General features: G+C 36.8%; 2 protein-coding genes across 5 annotated transcripts in view; one reads left to right on the forward strand and one right to left on the reverse strand.

Moving 5' to 3' along the window:
• Nucleotides 1-19,548, reverse strand: part of LOC117233347 (FH1/FH2 domain-containing protein 3) — a 242,306-nt gene that overhangs the window by 18,527 nt on the left and 204,231 nt on the right. For 2 of the 4 annotated variants that reach the window (XM_033493550.1, XM_033493551.1), the window contains 7 exons: nucleotides 16,597-16,757; nucleotides 15,370-15,552; nucleotides 13,204-13,323; nucleotides 9,899-10,033; nucleotides 8,853-8,995; nucleotides 7,234-7,504; nucleotides 6,723-6,846 (listed from right to left, as the gene is read on the reverse strand). In XM_033493550.1, coding sequence (XP_033349441.1) covers nucleotides 6,723-6,846; nucleotides 7,234-7,504; nucleotides 8,853-8,995; nucleotides 9,899-10,033; nucleotides 13,204-13,323; nucleotides 15,370-15,552; nucleotides 16,597-16,757 — 1,137 coding nt within the window. The remainder of the gene's footprint in view (nucleotides 1-6,722; nucleotides 6,847-7,233; nucleotides 7,505-8,852; nucleotides 8,996-9,898; nucleotides 10,034-13,203; nucleotides 13,324-15,369; nucleotides 15,553-16,596; nucleotides 16,758-19,548) is intronic. The other 2 variants (XM_033493552.1, XM_033493553.1) reach the window with 1 other exon arrangement.
• On the forward strand, nucleotides 3,816-6,307 carry LOC117233348 (protein mesh-like). The gene is made up of 5 exons (XM_033493554.1): nucleotides 3,816-4,303; nucleotides 4,891-5,126; nucleotides 5,242-5,429; nucleotides 5,505-5,820; nucleotides 6,050-6,307. The coding sequence occupies exons 1-5, from the start codon at nucleotides 3,886-3,888 to the stop codon at nucleotides 6,242-6,244; spliced, it is 1,353 nt and encodes a 450-aa protein (XP_033349445.1). The 5' UTR covers nucleotides 3,816-3,885; the 3' UTR covers nucleotides 6,245-6,307.

The raw sequence follows: 19,548 nt of genomic DNA on the forward strand, positions 1-19,548 counted from the left end.
TCGACTAAGTTATCTCGTCGCTTCCGTAATATATTGTATGATTTAAAAAAAATTTCATCACGAATGCGACAACTTCATCCCGTTTTCCACATTCTCAACATCCTATGCACTTGGCAGCTGTCTAATTAATCTTGCTATTACTTTTGCCATGCATATTTTCTTTTCTCATTTCCACATACGCTAACGAAAACATGAAAATGTAAAAAAACGCAAAGCTGTTGCGAAGAATTTTTGCAATATGTTACAAACGCTGCATATATCTCCGATAAGATAGAACGACAGTAGTATATACCAATATCTAGTCAGACAAGTGCTACTCTGGCTGTCTCTTGCAGCAGATATCATCGAAGTATACGATACTGGCATTTTTTTGCATATTGCGTTCAAATAATATCTCTTTTATATGTACAGTGCTGTACTAAAATCTTACGTGGCTCATCGAGAAGAAATATTACAGTTTTACGAACGCGTTGAGAAACGTTTGGTACTATGTTAATTTTCATCGACTCGTTGGTCGTTTTTTTAAAGAAGTATTTAGTTAAAAACTCATAATTTGAAATAATTCATATCTTTAACAAGTTCTTCGTTTGTTTTCAAAAGTAATAACTCTTTCAGAAACATCAACGAATAAGTTTTTAATCGCTTAACTTCGCACTCTCTGCTATTTTCTTATTAATATTTCAGGAAGCCGCTTCTCGTTTCGCTTCTTTTCTCTCCTGGCTTATCTCCATGCGTATTTTATAAGATTTAGAACGAGGCTCTATTTATTGCAGTAGTTTCAAATTTGCGAATCAGGAGCAACCATAAATAAGCAACACCATAAACAGAATTTCTGATGTAGTTGGCGTAAGACTTCAGCACAGCGTATTTTCTTCTCTCGTATTCGTAAGCGCATAAACGCACGATCTATACGAACAAGATTTTTTAATCGACAACAAGTTCTACGTATACAAAAACCCATATTAATTACGCGAATAATTTCATCTGCAAGTAGTATGTATCAATACATCCGAAAATATAATATCACGTAACTCATCTGAAGGCGAGATAACGAAATTCTAGACGATTTGTCATAAACAAGACTCAGCGGAAAGCTTTCTCGAAGAAAGAGCAGGCAAAAAGGAATGAGACAAAAATGCGAGACGAAGGAAAATATTGAAGGTGGGCAGGGAAACAACGTAAACCCCTTTCACGCGGGATTATCTTTTAAACGCGATCCTCGCCGTTTCTTTCGAGGCGCAGAGTGGCCTGATGCGCGGCGTTCTGAAATCTCGATGCCGTTACTTTTCATTTTCCGGTAACACCGTCAAACGAGCCGACGCTATCCTCGAATCTAGCCTCGAGAGCGTTTGCTTAAGGAGGGCATTTATCTCGTGTGCCGCCACCGGTTCCAACGCTACAGAAACGAGGAGAAATTTTCGCACTTTGTTCTTATCTGCGCCGCGGAGCCACCCTTTTAAGGCGACGCGTTATATTTCCGACCGCTAAGGAGGACCACGAGAGTTTTGGCTAGCTAGCCATTCTTTCACCTGGGCCAACTAAATCCGAGAGGTCCTGAAAATGAGAATTTTTCCCCCCTCTGTTTAGAATGCGTCATTGAGAAAAGAAAGGATATTATCGAGATGGAAAGAAAATGTTCATTTTTTAGGTAAAAAGAATTGAAACAGAATTTTGCTTTTTGAGGGTACAGTTTACTAAGAGACGCTTATGGAATTCGCGAATTAATTTATGATTTCAAAGTATTTCGAAATATATTCGTAAATTATATTTATATTTTATTTTTTTTTTTAAATTATACGACTATGTATTCCACGTGTGGATATTCTTTAATGTCGTGCAAATTAAACAGACTTCCTTGCTCTATCTCAAAGCAATTAAATCCTCCTATATTTTCTGCACATCGATTAAGCAATGAAATGATTAATCGTTTATCGCAGGAAACTCTGAAATTATAAAGTACCGGGAGAAAATTAACTCCGTAGATAAAATGTACTTTATTTATCCGCAATTACTACCATAAAACCCGTAAGCGCAGTGCCATTCATTTAGTTTTACGTTCTTTTCCACTTTCATCACTTTTCAACGCCATTAATTCGCCATCGAAGGCGTAACGAGCTCGTATGATAGTGCGAGTCACACACGAGCGCAATAAATTTCTCTATCGTACATGCAAATGAAATTAGTAGCTTGTTCCATGGGGCTCGGCGAAAGAACAGAGGGGAAAAAAAAGAAGAAATATGAAAACGTAGCAGTGATTTCTGCTCTTCGATCGAGCACAACAAGCGACGGTATTATTTCGTTCTATTGCCCCGTTCTGTATTCTACGGTATCGCGGAGCCAGACGTCGCGTAATGTAGAAATATGAAACTTGTCGGTGGCAGGATATTAGAATGTTTCGATCGATGAACGATGCGACACACAGAAAACGGATTTATGTTGCAAATTGCGCTTTGATGTCCGATGGAAGAACGAATCGAGCAAATATTTCGCGTGATACTACGTTATTTAGCACACGGTCCATCTTCGTCGAATGATATAGCAACAGAAATTGCAAGAGTTTTCCTGTAGAACACCTTTCTCTTTGTTTTTCTGTGCTTGTTTGTTACATTTTGTCGCTATAGTATAACATATCAATAACAGTAATACGCGTATCAATCGTTTTATCAATTATTAAGTGCGGGCTTTCAATGTACTTTTCAAAGAACTTCTTAAGACGATCTGCATGCTTTTTGTAATACTGAAAAATACTACATATCAGTCGGAACAGATTATTTTATTACAAATAAAATGCTCTGAATAATGTTTCAGTTCAATGATCGAGCGCATCGTCTCCGCGATATTATACTCAAATCACTTAGGTGGATTATAAAATGTCATCATAACTTGAAAATAAAACTATAGGAATATTTTTCTGTATCCTACAATTTAAGTATTTCGTAGATTCTTCTTTTTGTAGTACGCGCTATTAATCGAAAATATTTAGAATACTGTGCAACATAAAATATATAATATAGTTCTTTCACGAGCATTTGTGAAAATACTGGTATACAAGATACAGTAACAATAGAAAAAAAATAAACAAATATATTTTTAAGGTTTTTGTAAACCCCTTATTGCAATATAGAAGATGAGAATTAGAATTAGAATGCAAAGAATAAAAAGATTAAGGAAAGAAAATGAAAGACTGTATTGTTTAAGTATACTTATACAATGCATGTATAGATCAATACATTTGAAGCCTGATAATTTCTTGTATTCAGTGTTTTAATAAATATTCATGAAAATTAGGCTTTGTGCAATTTTAGATCAACGCGATAAATTACATGGTATTTGAGAAATATATTTTATAATTCTGTTATCTCATTTTGTAGAGAATCCAATTAGCAAGCAATTTTCTCTTCTTTATTTTTACGTTATTTTTCACGTAGTACCTCCAACGCGTGCTATTATACCCATTTTTTATTGTAAACGCATTTACGTTACGAAACTAATAGTAGCATGATTTTTTGCCACACTTTAAAAGTGAGTGTCCTGAAACACATTTATTTCACAAATAACACATCGTTCCAAAAATACAATAAACATTGTGCATAATAACTTTGTGATTTTTAATTAAGACTATGGAATTAAATAACAACACTACGCAAAAAAGAAAAAAACAAGAAAAAAGACATTCCGAGTCGGCGAATAATAAAGAAACTACCGACTTCGTTCGTTTCAATCGTTCGAGTTTCAATCTTACCTTATCCACTTGTAGCAAGAAGATAAACGCGCTTTATCACAATATTACTGATATCAGTTCCGTTATTACTAGTCGCTACCTGAGTTCAGGCTCAGTCTCTTTTAGTAAATTAAACAAATCGGTGCAATCTACTTCTGCTAAAAATGCGAAACGAGTTTTGTATCGATGTTTTTGCTTTTCCAAAGTCGATCGTTTTCTGCTGTCTCCTCCTTTTACTGAGCAGTCAGATATCAGCGCAAACTGAGAATGAATCGTTCGAGAATGCGTTCGGTCTGGATGAGACCCAATCTATGGATAATAAAAAATCGAACGCCGAAAGTAATAAGTATACCGGACAGATATCTCCGATAAGAAAGCAAAGTTTATCCGGACAAGTGGATGTGAACGAAGATGAAGGTAATCACGATGACAAGGACGAAACGAAGAAAGGGGTAGAAGAAGTTTCGTTCAATGCCGTTACCAATTCTGACCAAAAAAATAAACCTGAGAATGAAATCACACTTTCCGATGGCTTCTCCGAAAAAATAGCCGGAAGAAGAAATAGAAAGTATGCGAGATACGGTAGGTGTCTCGATACCAATGGGCGTGACCACTATTTGTTTATTTTTATTTGTGTAAAAAATATGAAAAAATAAATCAAGACAGGATGTCTTTAAAATTTTAAGAGAATTTTGCCGTGAAGAAAAGTTGCACGTAACCCAGGCACATTTTTCTCTTAGAGGTACTATACGTAATTTTGCTATTTAATTCAATTAACGAATCAAATCTTATCTGTTTTATCAGATAAATCATTGGATCGTATCGTTGTCAGTTTCGTAACACGCTTTTTCAATCTTCCTTCCACATATATTTATGATATATTTATGATATCTGAATTAAAATTATTCTCTTTTTTCTACTATTACAATTGGCTTAAGCTAGATGATCGCGTTATGATCCACACGGATACATCTCGTTTTCGTTTCTACGACTTTTGTTTCTAAAGACATAATAGCGACATTAACAGAAAATCTACAAAAGCCAGTAATAGTATTTTCATTTTCGTACAAAATTATTAATTAAACTATTAAACGATGCAAATGTTCGAGATTATCGCACGTGACATCAAACATCGATACCAAAATATCAGAACTCCTGTATCCTTACAGATTTATCGGAAGCAGACAGATACGCGCCTCATTCGGATGGTTCAGTTCTAAATTATGTTTTAACGGAGACTAGATTGAAAGAAATTCGATCAAAATTCATGTATTGGTACGTCGACAAGGGTGGTAACAATGACGATGGCGATTATCAAAGGGAAATCCAAGCTTCGATGCCACAAGTACACAAGAATTTCAATTTTCAATTACCATTCTTCGGGCTCAGATTCAATTACACCAGAGTACGTTGCTCTTTGTCATCTGCTTATCAAAGTATCAGTAATTAATAGCTAACCTAACCTGCCAATATTAATAAATCCCCAAGTGTTCGTCTAAAGAATACATCACACGTTACAGGTATCAGTAAATGGTTACTTAGAATTTACCGATCCTCCGATGCATTATACTTACCCTCTGGTGTTTCCGGTCAGAAATTGGCCAAAGGAGAACGATCCTAGTTTTATAGGAATATTTTTCAGTAAATGTCGCATAGGAAAAATTCCACCAACAGACATAGACCAGAGGAGACCTGGCGTATACTTTAGGTAGGTTAAAAATTACAAAAATTATTAAATAAAACATTGAATAACGTAGGAATCGATTACGAAAATGAATTTTAGAGTGGAAGAAGATTTGCAAAACAGAACAGATCAATTTGGCGTGGAAATGCGCGAACGTCTCAAATGGGATATTCGCGAAGGAATGATTGGAGCCGAAGCCTTCGACCCTAAACACGCAGTCGTAGTAACATGGAAAAATGTGTCGTTCGTCGGTGGTATCGATAATTCCCTCTACAAAACGAATACGTTCCAAATGGTCTTGGCCACAGACGAAGTGAACACTTACGTGATATTTAATTATCTGAATATTCAATGGACCAGCCACACGGAAGCTGGCGGTGATACTGTGAATGGAGAAGGTGGAATCTCGGCATTCGTAAGTTCATTCGAATCAATTTTTATACACGTTTCGCTTTTTAGGACTGCACTAAATACATATTGATACATTAGACGAATCTTCTGTTATTCTTTGGCATAAAAATTTCATTATTTATTCAAGAACATAATTGCCTTTAGCTAAAGATAGATTTATTGTCGTAACTCGAAAAGTTTCTATTTTATAATTAATCGGTTGAAATTAATTAACCATTGTAACCTACGTATAGGTGGGTTTCAATGCTGGAAATGGCACAGGAAGCTACGAATACGAACCCTACTCACAAACGTGGATGATCCGCGATTTAACCAGAAGAGGATGTGTGAATGGTTTTCCAGGACGTCATATGTTTAAGATAGATGACGACATAATGCCTTCGGCATTCGGTTCGAGGCCACAAAGGTCCTGCAACTTAGGCTATTAAGTTAAACGAATTACTAAGTTGGTTGCTAACTGGTAATGCAAGTAACATCTTGTATAACATTTATCTAAATAAACATTGCTCCTAAAATTAATAAATATCCACTGAGTTATGAAACGGAATGTACGTAGGTATCTACCTTTTGCAAAAATTACCTTTTTGAAAATGGAACTTCTGTAACTAACTTCGCGAAACTAAACCTTCGCGTGGAGGATTCGTTCGATAATTCATAAAATGCAAGTAACTTATGAAAAAGAAACTCCGATTATTCTTTCGACATTCAGCATGATCACAGATTAGAAACATCGAAAGAATTCCCAGTAAGCAAATAAAATAGCATACATCTACCAAATAAAAGAAAAAGAAAGATATGGGTTAGGCGGTAAAAAAAAAAGAAAAAAAGAAAAGAAAGAACAAGCGAGCTCGAAGAAGAAGAAGAAGGAGAAGAAGAAAGGCAAGCAACAGTAGAAAGGAAACTCACCGTCTTTCCTCTGTCTCCTCCATGGTAGGGTACCGTGAATACTCTCGACGTCGGAGATATCGCTTCCGAGCAGTTGCCTGAGCTCCGCGTCCGCGCGATCCTCTTTCGTCCTGAATTTACCAACCTGTAACGATCAGAGTGGATGTCGAATTCACGTGAACAGGCTGAGTGGTTGAAAAACGAGGGATGGAAAGAAGGGGAGGGGCGTCAGTTGGGTAAGAGATCCGCGTACGTTCGACGATATCGCGACAGAAATGAAAACGGAGACAAGCGGGATATTAATGCAACGGTAGGCAAGAAAAGAAATTGATTCTCCCCGCGGCAAAAAAGCAATTTATTCCCCTCGCCGGAGCGCACCATAATGCCGTTCACGCTCCGATAACTGTATTTGATGAGAGAGGAAAGTGGGGCCGGCCCTTCTGAAAGATTTTCAGCGGCCACCGTCGCCGCCTCTGCCGCCGGTCCAAGAAAAATACGAGCACCGGGAGCCGAGGCACCGCTTGTAACTCACCTCTGTGATCATCTTTCCCCTGGTCTTATTTCTTTCACGGTGATTGGCTTTTTTCTCCAGTTGTTGTATCACCCGCTCCCGGGTGGTTCTGTACTCGAGCGCGAACTCGGACACGATCCGGCAAAACTCATTCGGCTTCGTGTCTTGCACCCTGTGCAGCGGGATTCCCAGCCATAAGATGAATTTGTGGAATCGATTTATGATCCGCCTGTGCACGATGCCCAGCACGATTATCCTCTCCGCACAGTCCGCCAGGAAGTCTGACATTCTGCTTCGACAAACAGTATTCAGAAATCGGAGATTAATGCCATGTGTAACTTGCTGCATCGTATACAATGAAATAAGTTTTTTTATATTGATTTATGAGACTATTGTTATTGCTATGTTTACCATATCGATAGTTTCTATGCTTCGATGAAATAGGTGCAGGATAGAAGAATTCTAATCAATATCTTGTATCGTGAAGATGCATTTGAAACGAAAAATGAATTTTAACTACATGTACATGTATCTTTGCATTTGAATAGCAGAACTCATGTTTCTAAATCATGTTGATCGAAATGAACGAAAACGCGACGTCGATAATTTTGATACGCTGAATTCGCGGATTTTCCCGTCCCATCGTTCCGACGAATCATCGTGTTCTGACAGCATTGAATATCAAGGTTTGCAAAAAGGCAATCACCGACGGTCATTTTTTACATGAAACATTTCCATTACTCCAGTACGTTCGAGAAGACTGGAGATCAGCGTAGACGATCGCTTAAACGAGTTTCAGGCAAAAACGAATTAACCCGGCCCGACATTTAGGCCGTCCCGTTACACTTAATTAACGCAGCGGCCACGCCAACCAACGTTAACCAGACGCTTCACCGTTGAACAAAATATCACTGCGATACACAGTAGCTGAGGAAAGTACTCGGACACTTACTGCAGAATTTTTTTATCGATATAAACTTAACGATACGGTGAATTGATTTGTGTTAAAAAGCTGTAGCAATTAATTGAATTAGCAATCGGTTGATTCTATCTTCCAGTAGATATTACGTTTTTTAAAATAAATTTTTCAAATAAATTCTTATCATATCGTATAATGTTATATCGATCTGTACGAACTCTATTCCATTTCTATCAATATCTTGCCTCGCCAGCAACGTACAAGTTAATAACCTTAACTAAGGGTAAAAGAAAATAATAAAAAGAGCGAGGAAGAGCTTACCGAATATAACCGACTTAGATAAGGACAAGCTCGATGGAGGGGGATGAACAGATAAAGGCTCCGAAAATCTACCACGAAGTAGAAACGGGATAAGATGAAATAAAATAAAAAAAGGGGAAAAAATAGAAGGAGGAGGAAGGTTAAAGGGGACCAGCAGGAAGCAGGAGTATGGAAGGAAGAAATACGTTTTAGGTAATTAATGGCGGTGCCATTTGGAACTGTGCCAGTTTTGCCACGAGAAAAAAAGTCCGCCGCGAATTTATCGAACATTGTACGAATCTTCGGAAACTTCAAAACTTCGTGGAACGAAGTTCCCTTCTAAAGGCCAGCGAGGAAATACGATCTCCCTAGATCGAATCGATCTCGTCTGACGACATACAATTTCGACTTTGGTACTTACTTGACTTTCATCATCGTGGAACCATCATGCTTCGCGATGAGCTTCAGGTGGTCCCAGGATGCCTTGCACTCGCTCTCTAGTTTCCCGATGTTCGCCGCAAGCTCGTCGAAGTCGATTTTCGATGCTCTTGTCACAGCGCCGATCTGAACAAGATTCATAGACTTTCCTTGGTTTCGATTTTCAAACGATACGTGTATGAATTATTCTGCATGAAATAAATATACGAACGACTCGGTGGGAAAGTGATACAAATACAATTTCTCTTAGGAAATGCGCTACATAGGAGAAAAAGTTTTAAAGAAAACGCAGGAAGACTTTTATCTTCCTTTAGTAATCGAGAACTTGCGAATAATTATATCTGGATTCACTTGCACGATAATGTGACTAATGATATTAGAAAATTGACAAAATATGATTTCTATGTAAAAGACTTTTCTTTTATAATTGTATAATTGCGCAACAAATAAGATAATTAAATAGCTTCGAATTTATAAAATTTGCTTCTATAATTAATTTTGTTTTGTCGTTAAACTCGTTAGTGCTACATAAAGGCAAAGCGTTCATTGATGCTCGTAATTTGCAACTTGTAATTTATGGAACTTCATTAATTCTACTTCCATTGCGCAAGACAGCCTGTAAAAATGTCTTTAATGTATCGAACTAGCCTGGTTAAACTTTTCAGCCATGTTGCGTTCGTTTTAACAGAATAAAAAAAAAAAAAATATCGAAGCTACACTTCCGAATACCTTCAAATTGCTTAAAATAACTTTACTTCGGTAACAACAACAAACATCAATTATAAATTATTTGCGACCGCAATTACACCGGAAATCCGAAATTCCTGGGGAGCGCTACAATTTCACGAAACACCATTCGTAATAGTTTCCGGAGTCGAAGAAGAAGTTCGTCTGGGACACGAAGTTCCCGTTCGCGATTTCGCAAATGTAGCGCTGGTTATTCGGTTTCTAGCGAACGTGCATAGCGACGAAGCGACGAGACTAAAGTTTTATCCGGTTCCTTCGACGCGGAAGTAAGCTGCCTCTCACCTCCGAATAGAGATCCGTGGAATCCGGAAACTTCTCCATCACCATGTGGCAAAGGTGATGAAGCAGCGAGTGCTTGTGAACCGTATCCTTTACTTCAGGTACTTTGGCGAGGTATTCCAGCTGAAAGCCCTTCACCTAAAAAAGAACGAAGCGACGTTTCAGCGTTACACAACGTACGGAATATCGTTCTGGCTAACTTCTACGTTCTCGCTGGTACAGGCTTTCCACCCGACGCTTCTGGCCACTTTCGCGCGTAACGTGATTGCTGCGAAAACCCGGAATCGATGTTGACCACGCGCTTCTAACTCGACGAGGACGGCATATCCAATTCTGCCACGTCGATTCCTTCCTTTCAACTTGCCGTTACTTTTTCGTTTATACTTTGTTTTCATTTCTTTTTCTTTTTTCGTTTTTGATTCGATGGAAACGACGAGCGGATACAATTGGATGAGATTCTGGCTTGTTTAGATTCTTTGGCCAGATTCTTTTTAGCCTTTTTCCCGTTAGATTTAATTTGGTGTCAAATTGTGATTGTCCGTGAAGCGATAAAAGGGTTTCAGGTGAAATTCTAGCTTTTTATATTTTTGCACTTTTTAAATTTTTGAACTTTTCTTTATTATTTCCTTCGATCAAATTTCACTGCCTCTTTGTAACTACAATTTTATTGTAACAACATCGTAGAACGATCGCGATTACAGACCGAAATGTAATCAATTAATTTTAATAATTAATGGAATTTCGTATGCTGCTGGAAAATCAAATAATATCTGTAGAATATTTATGTCGAATCCCCGGGGTTGTTATCGAATAACTCGCGGTTATCCGATAATTTACGCTAGACTGATTTATTTAAATCGTAGTAAAATAGAATGACGGATCGATTTGAGAGATCTCGTTGCGAAGGTAAAGTACGAGTGCACGTTACCTGACGACTGGATGCTTGTTAGCACGATAATTAATTTACGATTTTTCGCTTCGAGAATCAAAGTGTAACTAATCAATGCGAACGTTTGTGACTTGTTTATTACAAAATCAAATGAGAATTCCAGCTCTTTGGAATGCGAATTGCTGATTGACTGTGAAATTTTTAAAAGTTCCGATGTTATTCGTCTGTAACATATTATTAAGGTAGAATCAAACAAAATTTACGAGCACGTTATTTCGTTAATTATAAATGTAAACTCTTTTCAATCGTATGAATAAGATACTCTTTGGTGTAGCTATAATATTCCTCCATGAAACGTAGATAAACAAACGTGTGAAAAATTCCGGAAGTTTTGTAGTACGTGTAGAATAAAATATACGTATAATACGATAAAAGTTCATTGACTCCTGTTATTAGGTGTAATGTTTCGTTCATATACATATTATATATACTGTTATTTCTCATCAGTTTAAAAAGTACTTTAAATTTGATTTATAATCTAGAAATTGAGGAATTCGAAGAACACAAGATTATCAGCTATTTTTATTGTCGCATATTGGTTTTCAAAAATCAGTTTAATCGTGTCGCAATATTATACGTTTTTATATTTATATTTCGCCTATCAATCTTGTATTATTTACAAATAAAATTGCAAGATATAAATTCTATTACAAAGAACAAAACCACCGCAAGTTCGTTTACATAAATGACAAGTTAGATAAGTAAAGTTCCACTGTATAATGTTCCAGCTCTGTGACTGAAAAATTAGCGAATAAATAAACTTTCATTATGGACATTAATCTGCAGCATAGCATTTGTAATTAGCTACTTTCTATGAATTTGCATGCTAATATTATCGCGATTAAATTCATATTATTTGCATCACGACGATCCTAATTTCGAGCAACGAGTTTCATTTCACTCATAATTTCCCCCGTTAATTCACTGTAAAACGTGAGAGAAGGAGTCGAATTCACGTGAGAGGCAAATATCTGAGCCACGCGACAATTTCGATGATCGAGCGTGTCGTGCAAAAACACGCTCGAGAGCGGTTGATAAGAAATGATTAGTGCACCATTCAAAGAACCACGGTTTTAATATATTCGAACGGAAGCAAACGATGACGAGTGAAAAGAAATCGTCCAAGATCGAAATAGAATCGCAAAGTATTCGTCACGAATATTCGTGCGAATGCTCCATTTTTACATTTCATATCGTATACCCGGCTATCCGGAACATGAAAACGGCCTCGTGTGGCTAGAAGCATCGTTTATCTACTTCAAATAATATTTTTTACCTCGTTTTTCCTTTTTTTTTGTTTTTTTGTAGATATCGCAACGATATGTTTGTAGCATTCAATTTTGAAATTTATTACTTTTTATATTTGGGTGCTTCGAAGGTAGATCGATGCATTTTCATAAAATTGTGCGTACGAATTGTTTCATATGTTTGATATCTGTGATTATAATCGCTTGAAGCAAATACTTAAGGATGATTTGGCTGGATATTTATATTAATTACTTGAAATAATAATTATCAAACTGCATAAGGATCGAGTCCCTGGAATAACAGTGTTACTATTGATGACAAGAAGAAATTCTAAAGGAATTGAATGTCCACAACAGAGGTACATGAACATAACAAAGAATGCTAACTTTCATATTTCGGGTAATAACAAATAAATAATAAAATAGGAAAAACTTATGTAAACTCGTAATATCAGCATGATGTTACAAAGTACATCGACCATCATCCATAAACACTGGTGTGAAAGAACAAGATCTAAACAACTGACCAATGGTGGTCATATTGAGGAACACGGCATCTTTTTTTTTTTTTTTTAAAGATGTTTATTAAATCCAAGATACAAATTTTTAAATACCTTTTGGTGTTCACAATAAACGGTGAATTTTTGTAGTGATGTTTTAGGCAAAAGTACCGATACGCAACGGTACGACGTAGCCATGCTATAATACGTGTCGGCGCTTTACCTTTTTCGTGTTTAATATGATTTTTAGGTTTAAGCCGCTGGGGGAGCGGAGCTTCTATGTGATTTTGTTTTTGTTTGTTTTTTCTGTCCTGAAAACTTGGTTGCAAAACAGGATGCTTCGGTAGCTTGCTTTTTGGGTGCTGTGTAACTTGGGGGGTGGATGAGAGGGATAGGGGGGTCAAATAAGATTATTTACAAGTGTTTACAATATTTGAGGAACACGGCATCTGTCCAAGAAAAGTGTTTAAACCGATACTCGCCCCTTTTTCCAAATCATCGAACAACGATCACACGAAAATCATCGACGCTGATGGATATCGATTCGGCGCGAACGACTGATTCCGACTGACGGATTAAGCGGATATCATTTGGCTGGCATTCAATACCTACCTCATTTCCGTTGAGGAATATCCCGATCGAAAGGAGCGTGCTCAGAATCCCGCGGAACGTTTTATTCACTCGCAGGGTCTCCATTCCCTGCTTCAGATCCATCAAAGGGTCCGCAATTTCCTGAAGTCACAAAGGTGGTTCGCGATTATTTCTTTCGAGCCGCGAGTTCTCTGGCACGCTGGCTGGTTCGTTGTGCTCGTCTGCGGTTCCATTTTTGTGCATTCGTCAAATAGTAAGCTTCTTGCATATTTTTTGGTCCTTTTTGTTCTTTTTACGAATGTGACATACGAGTGTTTGCGTTTTCTTTTTTCTTTTTTTTTTTTTTTTTTTTTTTGAAGGGTATTTACAGAAGTAAGGTGAGCGTAATACTTGTTAAATATGTAAAGATATGTGTTGTATTTAGGATGCAATGTTGTGAGAAAATACAAAAAGTAGAGTAAGTCTGAAATTGGTTATCCGTAAGAATTCACATGGAGTTGGAAATCATTATGAGAAAGATTCAAAAGTATCATTGAATTATGATATTAAAAACTCAAAGGATTTATACTATTAATATAGAAATATGACATCGATCTTGATCCTCTACCGATGGTTACAGATATATCTAGTTACAGGTATGATTTGACAATCATATGAATTTTGAAAGAACTACAAGATTCCATTAGATATATTTCTTTCCATGAAATATTTTTCTCGATAATTTGATAATTTTATAATATAATCTTTATTAATAACGCGTAATACAGAAAAATACGATTGTAGTTAGAAATTAGATTTCTAAAAATCGAGTCAAATTTAAAAATACCTGCATTAAAACAAGTCGTGCAAGTGACAAAAGAAAATCGAACAAATTTTACGAACGAAAGCAACGAACAATTTCTCATACACTTCATTAGACAACAGTACAAAAAACTTGATAAAAGATGAAGTAGGTATTTGCGTTGTCAAAAATACATTCAACGAAACGAAGAACGAAAATAGCGAGAGAAAGAACGAAGAAAAAAGAAAATACGATTAAAATATGAAAAATGGAAATATGAAATAATACGTGACGAACTAACAGAGAAAAATAATTCTTGCTCTGTCACGGTCAAGGCGTTTTGCAGGCTGGTGTCAGTCTGCTGCTTTTCAAGGAAGCGGCGCACACGTTCGATGCGGCACACGATCGTGTATCGGAATTCGCCGTGTTCCCAGCGAAGAAATCACGTGATTATGCGAGGAACGTTCCCCGCGACTTCCTTCCCCGCATACCTGGCGTTTTTCCTCGTCGCGGTCTCGCGACTATCTCCGCGGAATTCGAGACGAGATTCGTGAGAAATAACGGGCCAATTCGAACGCTATTACACGCATTCGTATTCGACGATGCTTAATAGAATCTGCATTCGAAATGTCATGCAGTTTCTCACGATGAAACGTATTTATGGTGCGTCTGACGACTAGATTCGACAAGCCGCAGACCAATAATCAACCGATCCGTATTTCGAGTAGCCTGTCTCCTTGTTAATCATTGCTTATGCATCTCTTATTATTCCTATCATTAAAATTGAGTGTTTTCAATACGTTAACGAGCTCGTTGGATCTTTTATAAACGTTAGTAGGTTCCGTCGTTCTAAGTGCATGATCGTTTTAAAATAGACGAACTCGTTAAATGAATTATCATATAAGATTGAAGATCTTTTTCGCGGCCTTTTAAAGAAGACGAAATGATATCGGAGGCGTTGAAGAAATTAAGGTACTACTTATGGTTTATTTTTGTACATGGAAAAGGAATTATACGTACTTAAAGTTCAACATTTTTAAATTCCGCCTCAATTTTCGACAGCCTAATTTTTCTTTAAAATTGATGTTCGATGACCTATACGAATGAATACCATTCAATCATCTTCAAAGACTTCAACCGGTATGTTAATAAAATTTATACGTTTAAATTTCAATATTTTTCATGTCTAAACATTATTGTATATCCTTAATTTCGTATATTTCTAATAGTCTGTAATTTTTTCTAAATATTTGTTCAATATGGTATTATTTATAGGATTAATTTAAATCCAAAATGTCCAATTTATGTGAAAATTCCTGATCATTGGAGGAATTACGATTTGCAGCTGAGCGAGCCAACGAACCACTTGGTCATCGATAAGCAGTCGTTAAGCTCGAAAGACTCACCTTCTCCGAATTCTCAAAGTCCAACTTGAACGCCCAAAGTTTCAGCCTGGCAGGCAACTCCGAGATAGAGGCCAAAGTTAGAAGAAACTGCTCGGCCGATCCCAAAGGTAGGTCAGGATTGGCGGCCTGCGCCTCTTGTATCCTGGACCTCTCCTCCTCAGTTGGCAGCATCGTTAAGAGTTTCTGTCGCGAATGGATCCGAGGACAAAGGATAGGAAACGAACGAAGAAGAGAAATGAACAGGAAATTAGAGAAATTAGAAAAACCATCGAAAAAAGAACGTACGTGTGTTTCAACTGAATCACAGGGTCGACCGTGAACTAAGAATTTTGACTTTTACAGTCATAATTTTAAGGGAGATTTTTAACGAAATCGGGATTCTGAAGTACATTTCATTTCGAGGAAAAAATTAAGAAATCAATGGGGAAATGTTAAAATACTTTCGATTTGGACACAATAACATATAATATTTTTAAATAAATTGCTCTTCGTATAAGTAATAATATTCTTATAGAGAAAATAGCTTATATTATTTTGTTCGTGTAACTTATTTGAACGTAACTCAACAAAAAGGAAACATTCTTACGAAGAAAATAAATTATTTATAAATAAGACTGTGCAGATAATTTACTAAAAATTACTATATTGAATTCTAATATATACATCTCTATAAATTAATAAATATTTATTAATGTTTATTAAAGACTAGATTCGTGGAATGATAGCGAATCGAATGTAATGATCATGCCTGTTTGAATCGATTCAGATCGAATTATATCGAGTTAATTGCACTAGATATCGTATAGAACGCTTCAGAGATCGTTTCCAAGCATATTTTATCTACTATCTTCTCATAATTGCAAACACACTGAAACCAATCTCTGACAATAATCTCTAATATTTCGATTCATGCTTGATAGAACAGAATACTATTAAATCTAGGATAAAATTCCTTTTACTTATTTTTATTCAAAATTATGAAATATTAATTCGTGTAACTTGAAAAATCTTGTGATAAAAAGAAATCTGCTAATAATCAATTTGGATCAATGTCACACTAACAGGGATCGGTATCTTGTATGTTCTTCGTTATTTATCATATTATTTGAACGTAATAGCCAAAAGAACGAGATACTGAAACTATTGTAAATGCCGCAAACGTTCATTAAATAAAAGGAATGAGAAGAGACAAACAAAAAAAAAAATAAATAAATCATGCGACCTTACCTCGATACCCTCTCTGTTCATAATTGTTGCGTCCATTTTCAAGATCGCGGTTTTAATAGATCTTGGTGGAGGCAATTTGGTCATCCCGATATTGATGGCGTTTGATCGTTTATGGTCCAACACGATGATCTCCTTGTTTTTGTTCATCTCTTGCTGTTTCTATTCGACGACAAAAATGAACAAATTAGCCACTGGTAAAGAATAATGCTCGCATTGCTACAACTTAAATGACGTTCGATGGTCATGTCTGAACACTCAAAAATCATAAAATTTAATTAAACACCGTGCACATAATGGTTTTGGAACGAATAAAGGAGAAACGCGATTTCCAGCTGAAATTTTATACATTAACAAACCAGTGCAGGTCAAATATTTGCTCGCTAAGGAAAGGGAAAGAGAAGCGCGCAGGTGGATGAAAATGCGCTGAAAACGTATTTGCTGTTGATGCTGATCAATCGGTAAAATATAAAAATATCGTATACCGTCAGCGGAAACGGAATTAGTAGAACGAGTTCAAAGCAAACACCACCGGTTACTGTTACGTTACCGCTGTAAATTACGCGAAAGGATAAACAGAGGTGAAATACAGGGCGAAGAGAAATCGAAAAAGAGCGTTATAATTAGCAGAGACGAGGCGATCCAATAGCTACCGCGCCGAGATTAATCACTTGAAATACCCCTTGAAGGAAAGCCAATTAGCAATTAACAATCTGCACAGAATTGAAGTACCAGCATACACACAACGGATAATTTTATTTCAGTGATTCGATCGTAGTAATGTGTAAATGAATTTACATTACCGCGTTCATTAGTACCAAGCGTAAATTAAAAAGGAAATAAAAAAGTGGAGAAAACGAAGAAAATGGTAGGAGACGCGGAGAAAAATGAAAAAGCGCGTAGAAACGAAGTTTGGAGTTAGCAAAAACCGGCGTTAAGTGAAGTTAAGAAATTAGGACTCACCTCCTGTAAAATTCCAGCATGCCATTTCGTTCATTTTTCGTGCGAGCACCAAGAATATTGCAAATAATACAAGAAAAGATTAGTCGTATTGCATTAAACCACCATCACCACCACCCAACCACTATTCACCGTATTATTATTATTATTATTATTATTATTATTATTATTATTATTATTATTATTGCGCGCGATCGTTATCACGATATTTCGTTACTGTTGCGAACGGTATTAATTTACGACGTGTTATTGTTAAAGTTACTTCTCATTAGACTAATGGAGCCTGTAATATTATATTGTACCAAGATCGTAATCATTCGTGTGCATGATCGTCTCGTGAAATCGCTCGTGGCAAGCGCGCGTTTAACATGATGTAACATGAAGATAGAACGCAGCGTGAACGCAGTTATTATTTTTTATGAGCATTTTCTCTCTCTTTTCACAGCAAATCATTGGGATATATGACCTCGGTGCTTACAATTTAACCGTGGAAATTAAAAAATGGAACTCTCTTTATCAATATTTAAGGCGAATATCAATTTTCCCGGTAATTGATCTCTGTCAACTAGAATAATCTTTATAGTGTCTTCTAACTTCGTAGATTTTATAAGGAATATTGATAAGAATTTCAGTTAGTAATGCATTCTTACCACGAGTTCGTAAGTAACGTAATTTCGTTTCATACTTGTTCCATTGTTCCATTCGTGGTGAAAGAACTTTTTATCTTTATGAATAACTGCCTGAAATAATTCATATAGACGTTCATAATTGACAAAAGTGCAACTTGTGTTTCTGCAAATTCCAGCCTTCGTCAACAACGGAAAACCATTTACCAGAAACTTCAATTATCAAGGAAATAGCCGTTTTAGAATAAATGGTTATTTGCAAGAAAATTACCATTACTTAACACGTTGAACGCCATGAAAAGGTCAAGAGCGATTGGCATTACGCGAACTTGTCAGTAACGTCATGAGGTTTACGAGTAATAACCAATGCCAGACATGTAAAATTCGCTTGGCAGCCAACGTGTTCACTAACACTTTCTTACCGAGGAAAACGTTTATATCCATCGAGCTTCGTTAAATTATTTCCATAAAATTAAAACAGAGAAGAAACAGTTAATCCACTGAAGCATATCCAAAATCTTCCCGCCTAATCTATCCAACGTCTATTTTCTTAAACTTTCAACATCCTATAATTTTTCCCGATTCACATCTCCTTTTTCAAAGCTGTCCTTCATTCTGTCTCGTTCGTCTTTACGGAAGTCTCAACGGACGCTTTATCCGGCACTAATTATTGCCGGATTCCGCGAGGTAGATGTAAAGGTTCAAAAGAGTCGGGCTGACAAAAAGGAAAAGGCTCGGAGAAAGCACGACGAAAGAAAAGGATAAAAGGAAACGGAGGCGTCTGAAGAAGCGGCGGATCACATTATGTCGGCGCGGTGCGTGTCCATTGGCTCGCGACGCGATTCAAAACGTGGAACGCGGCCGGGCAAAGCTGATAAACCCGGCATGTAATTACGTCAGCAATTAGCGACGGCCGTGTCGTTCACGTGGAATCTTTCAGTGATCGTTGAGAAGAATTTCCACGAGGCTTTTCACGAGGAAAAATTTGATTAATAATATAAAATGTACAATATACCGCAAGATCGTCTCTTCCTAACGATTCGTCAAACGATCGATTTTAATAAAGAAGAAAAAGGAACAAAGATCGAGAACTGTCGTCGTATCAGAATACAAGTTGCAGCAACAAGCTTTGTCTATCAAGTCGGCAAATCGAACGAAAAACACGCGTGAAAACGGCGAATGAAAGGCGAGGAAGGGTGAGAAGGAAATACGAACGTGCAACGGGATTTTTATTTTCTTAAAGTTTCGAAAAACCTTCTCTTTTTATCTGCTTTTTGCTTGGTAAAACACGAAAGCTCCCGTAGGGATCGACAGATACGAGGATTCCGCGACACCGCGACTGACAGCCAGTCTCGGTTCTGTTCTGTTG

Source organism: Bombus vosnesenskii, unplaced genomic scaffold (assembly GCF_011952255.1).
Source record: "Bombus vosnesenskii isolate JDL3184/JDL3185 unplaced genomic scaffold, Bvos_JDL3184-5_v1.1 scf7180000013295, whole genome shotgun sequence".
Taxonomy (NCBI): Eukaryota; Metazoa; Arthropoda; class Insecta; order Hymenoptera; family Apidae; genus Bombus; species Bombus vosnesenskii.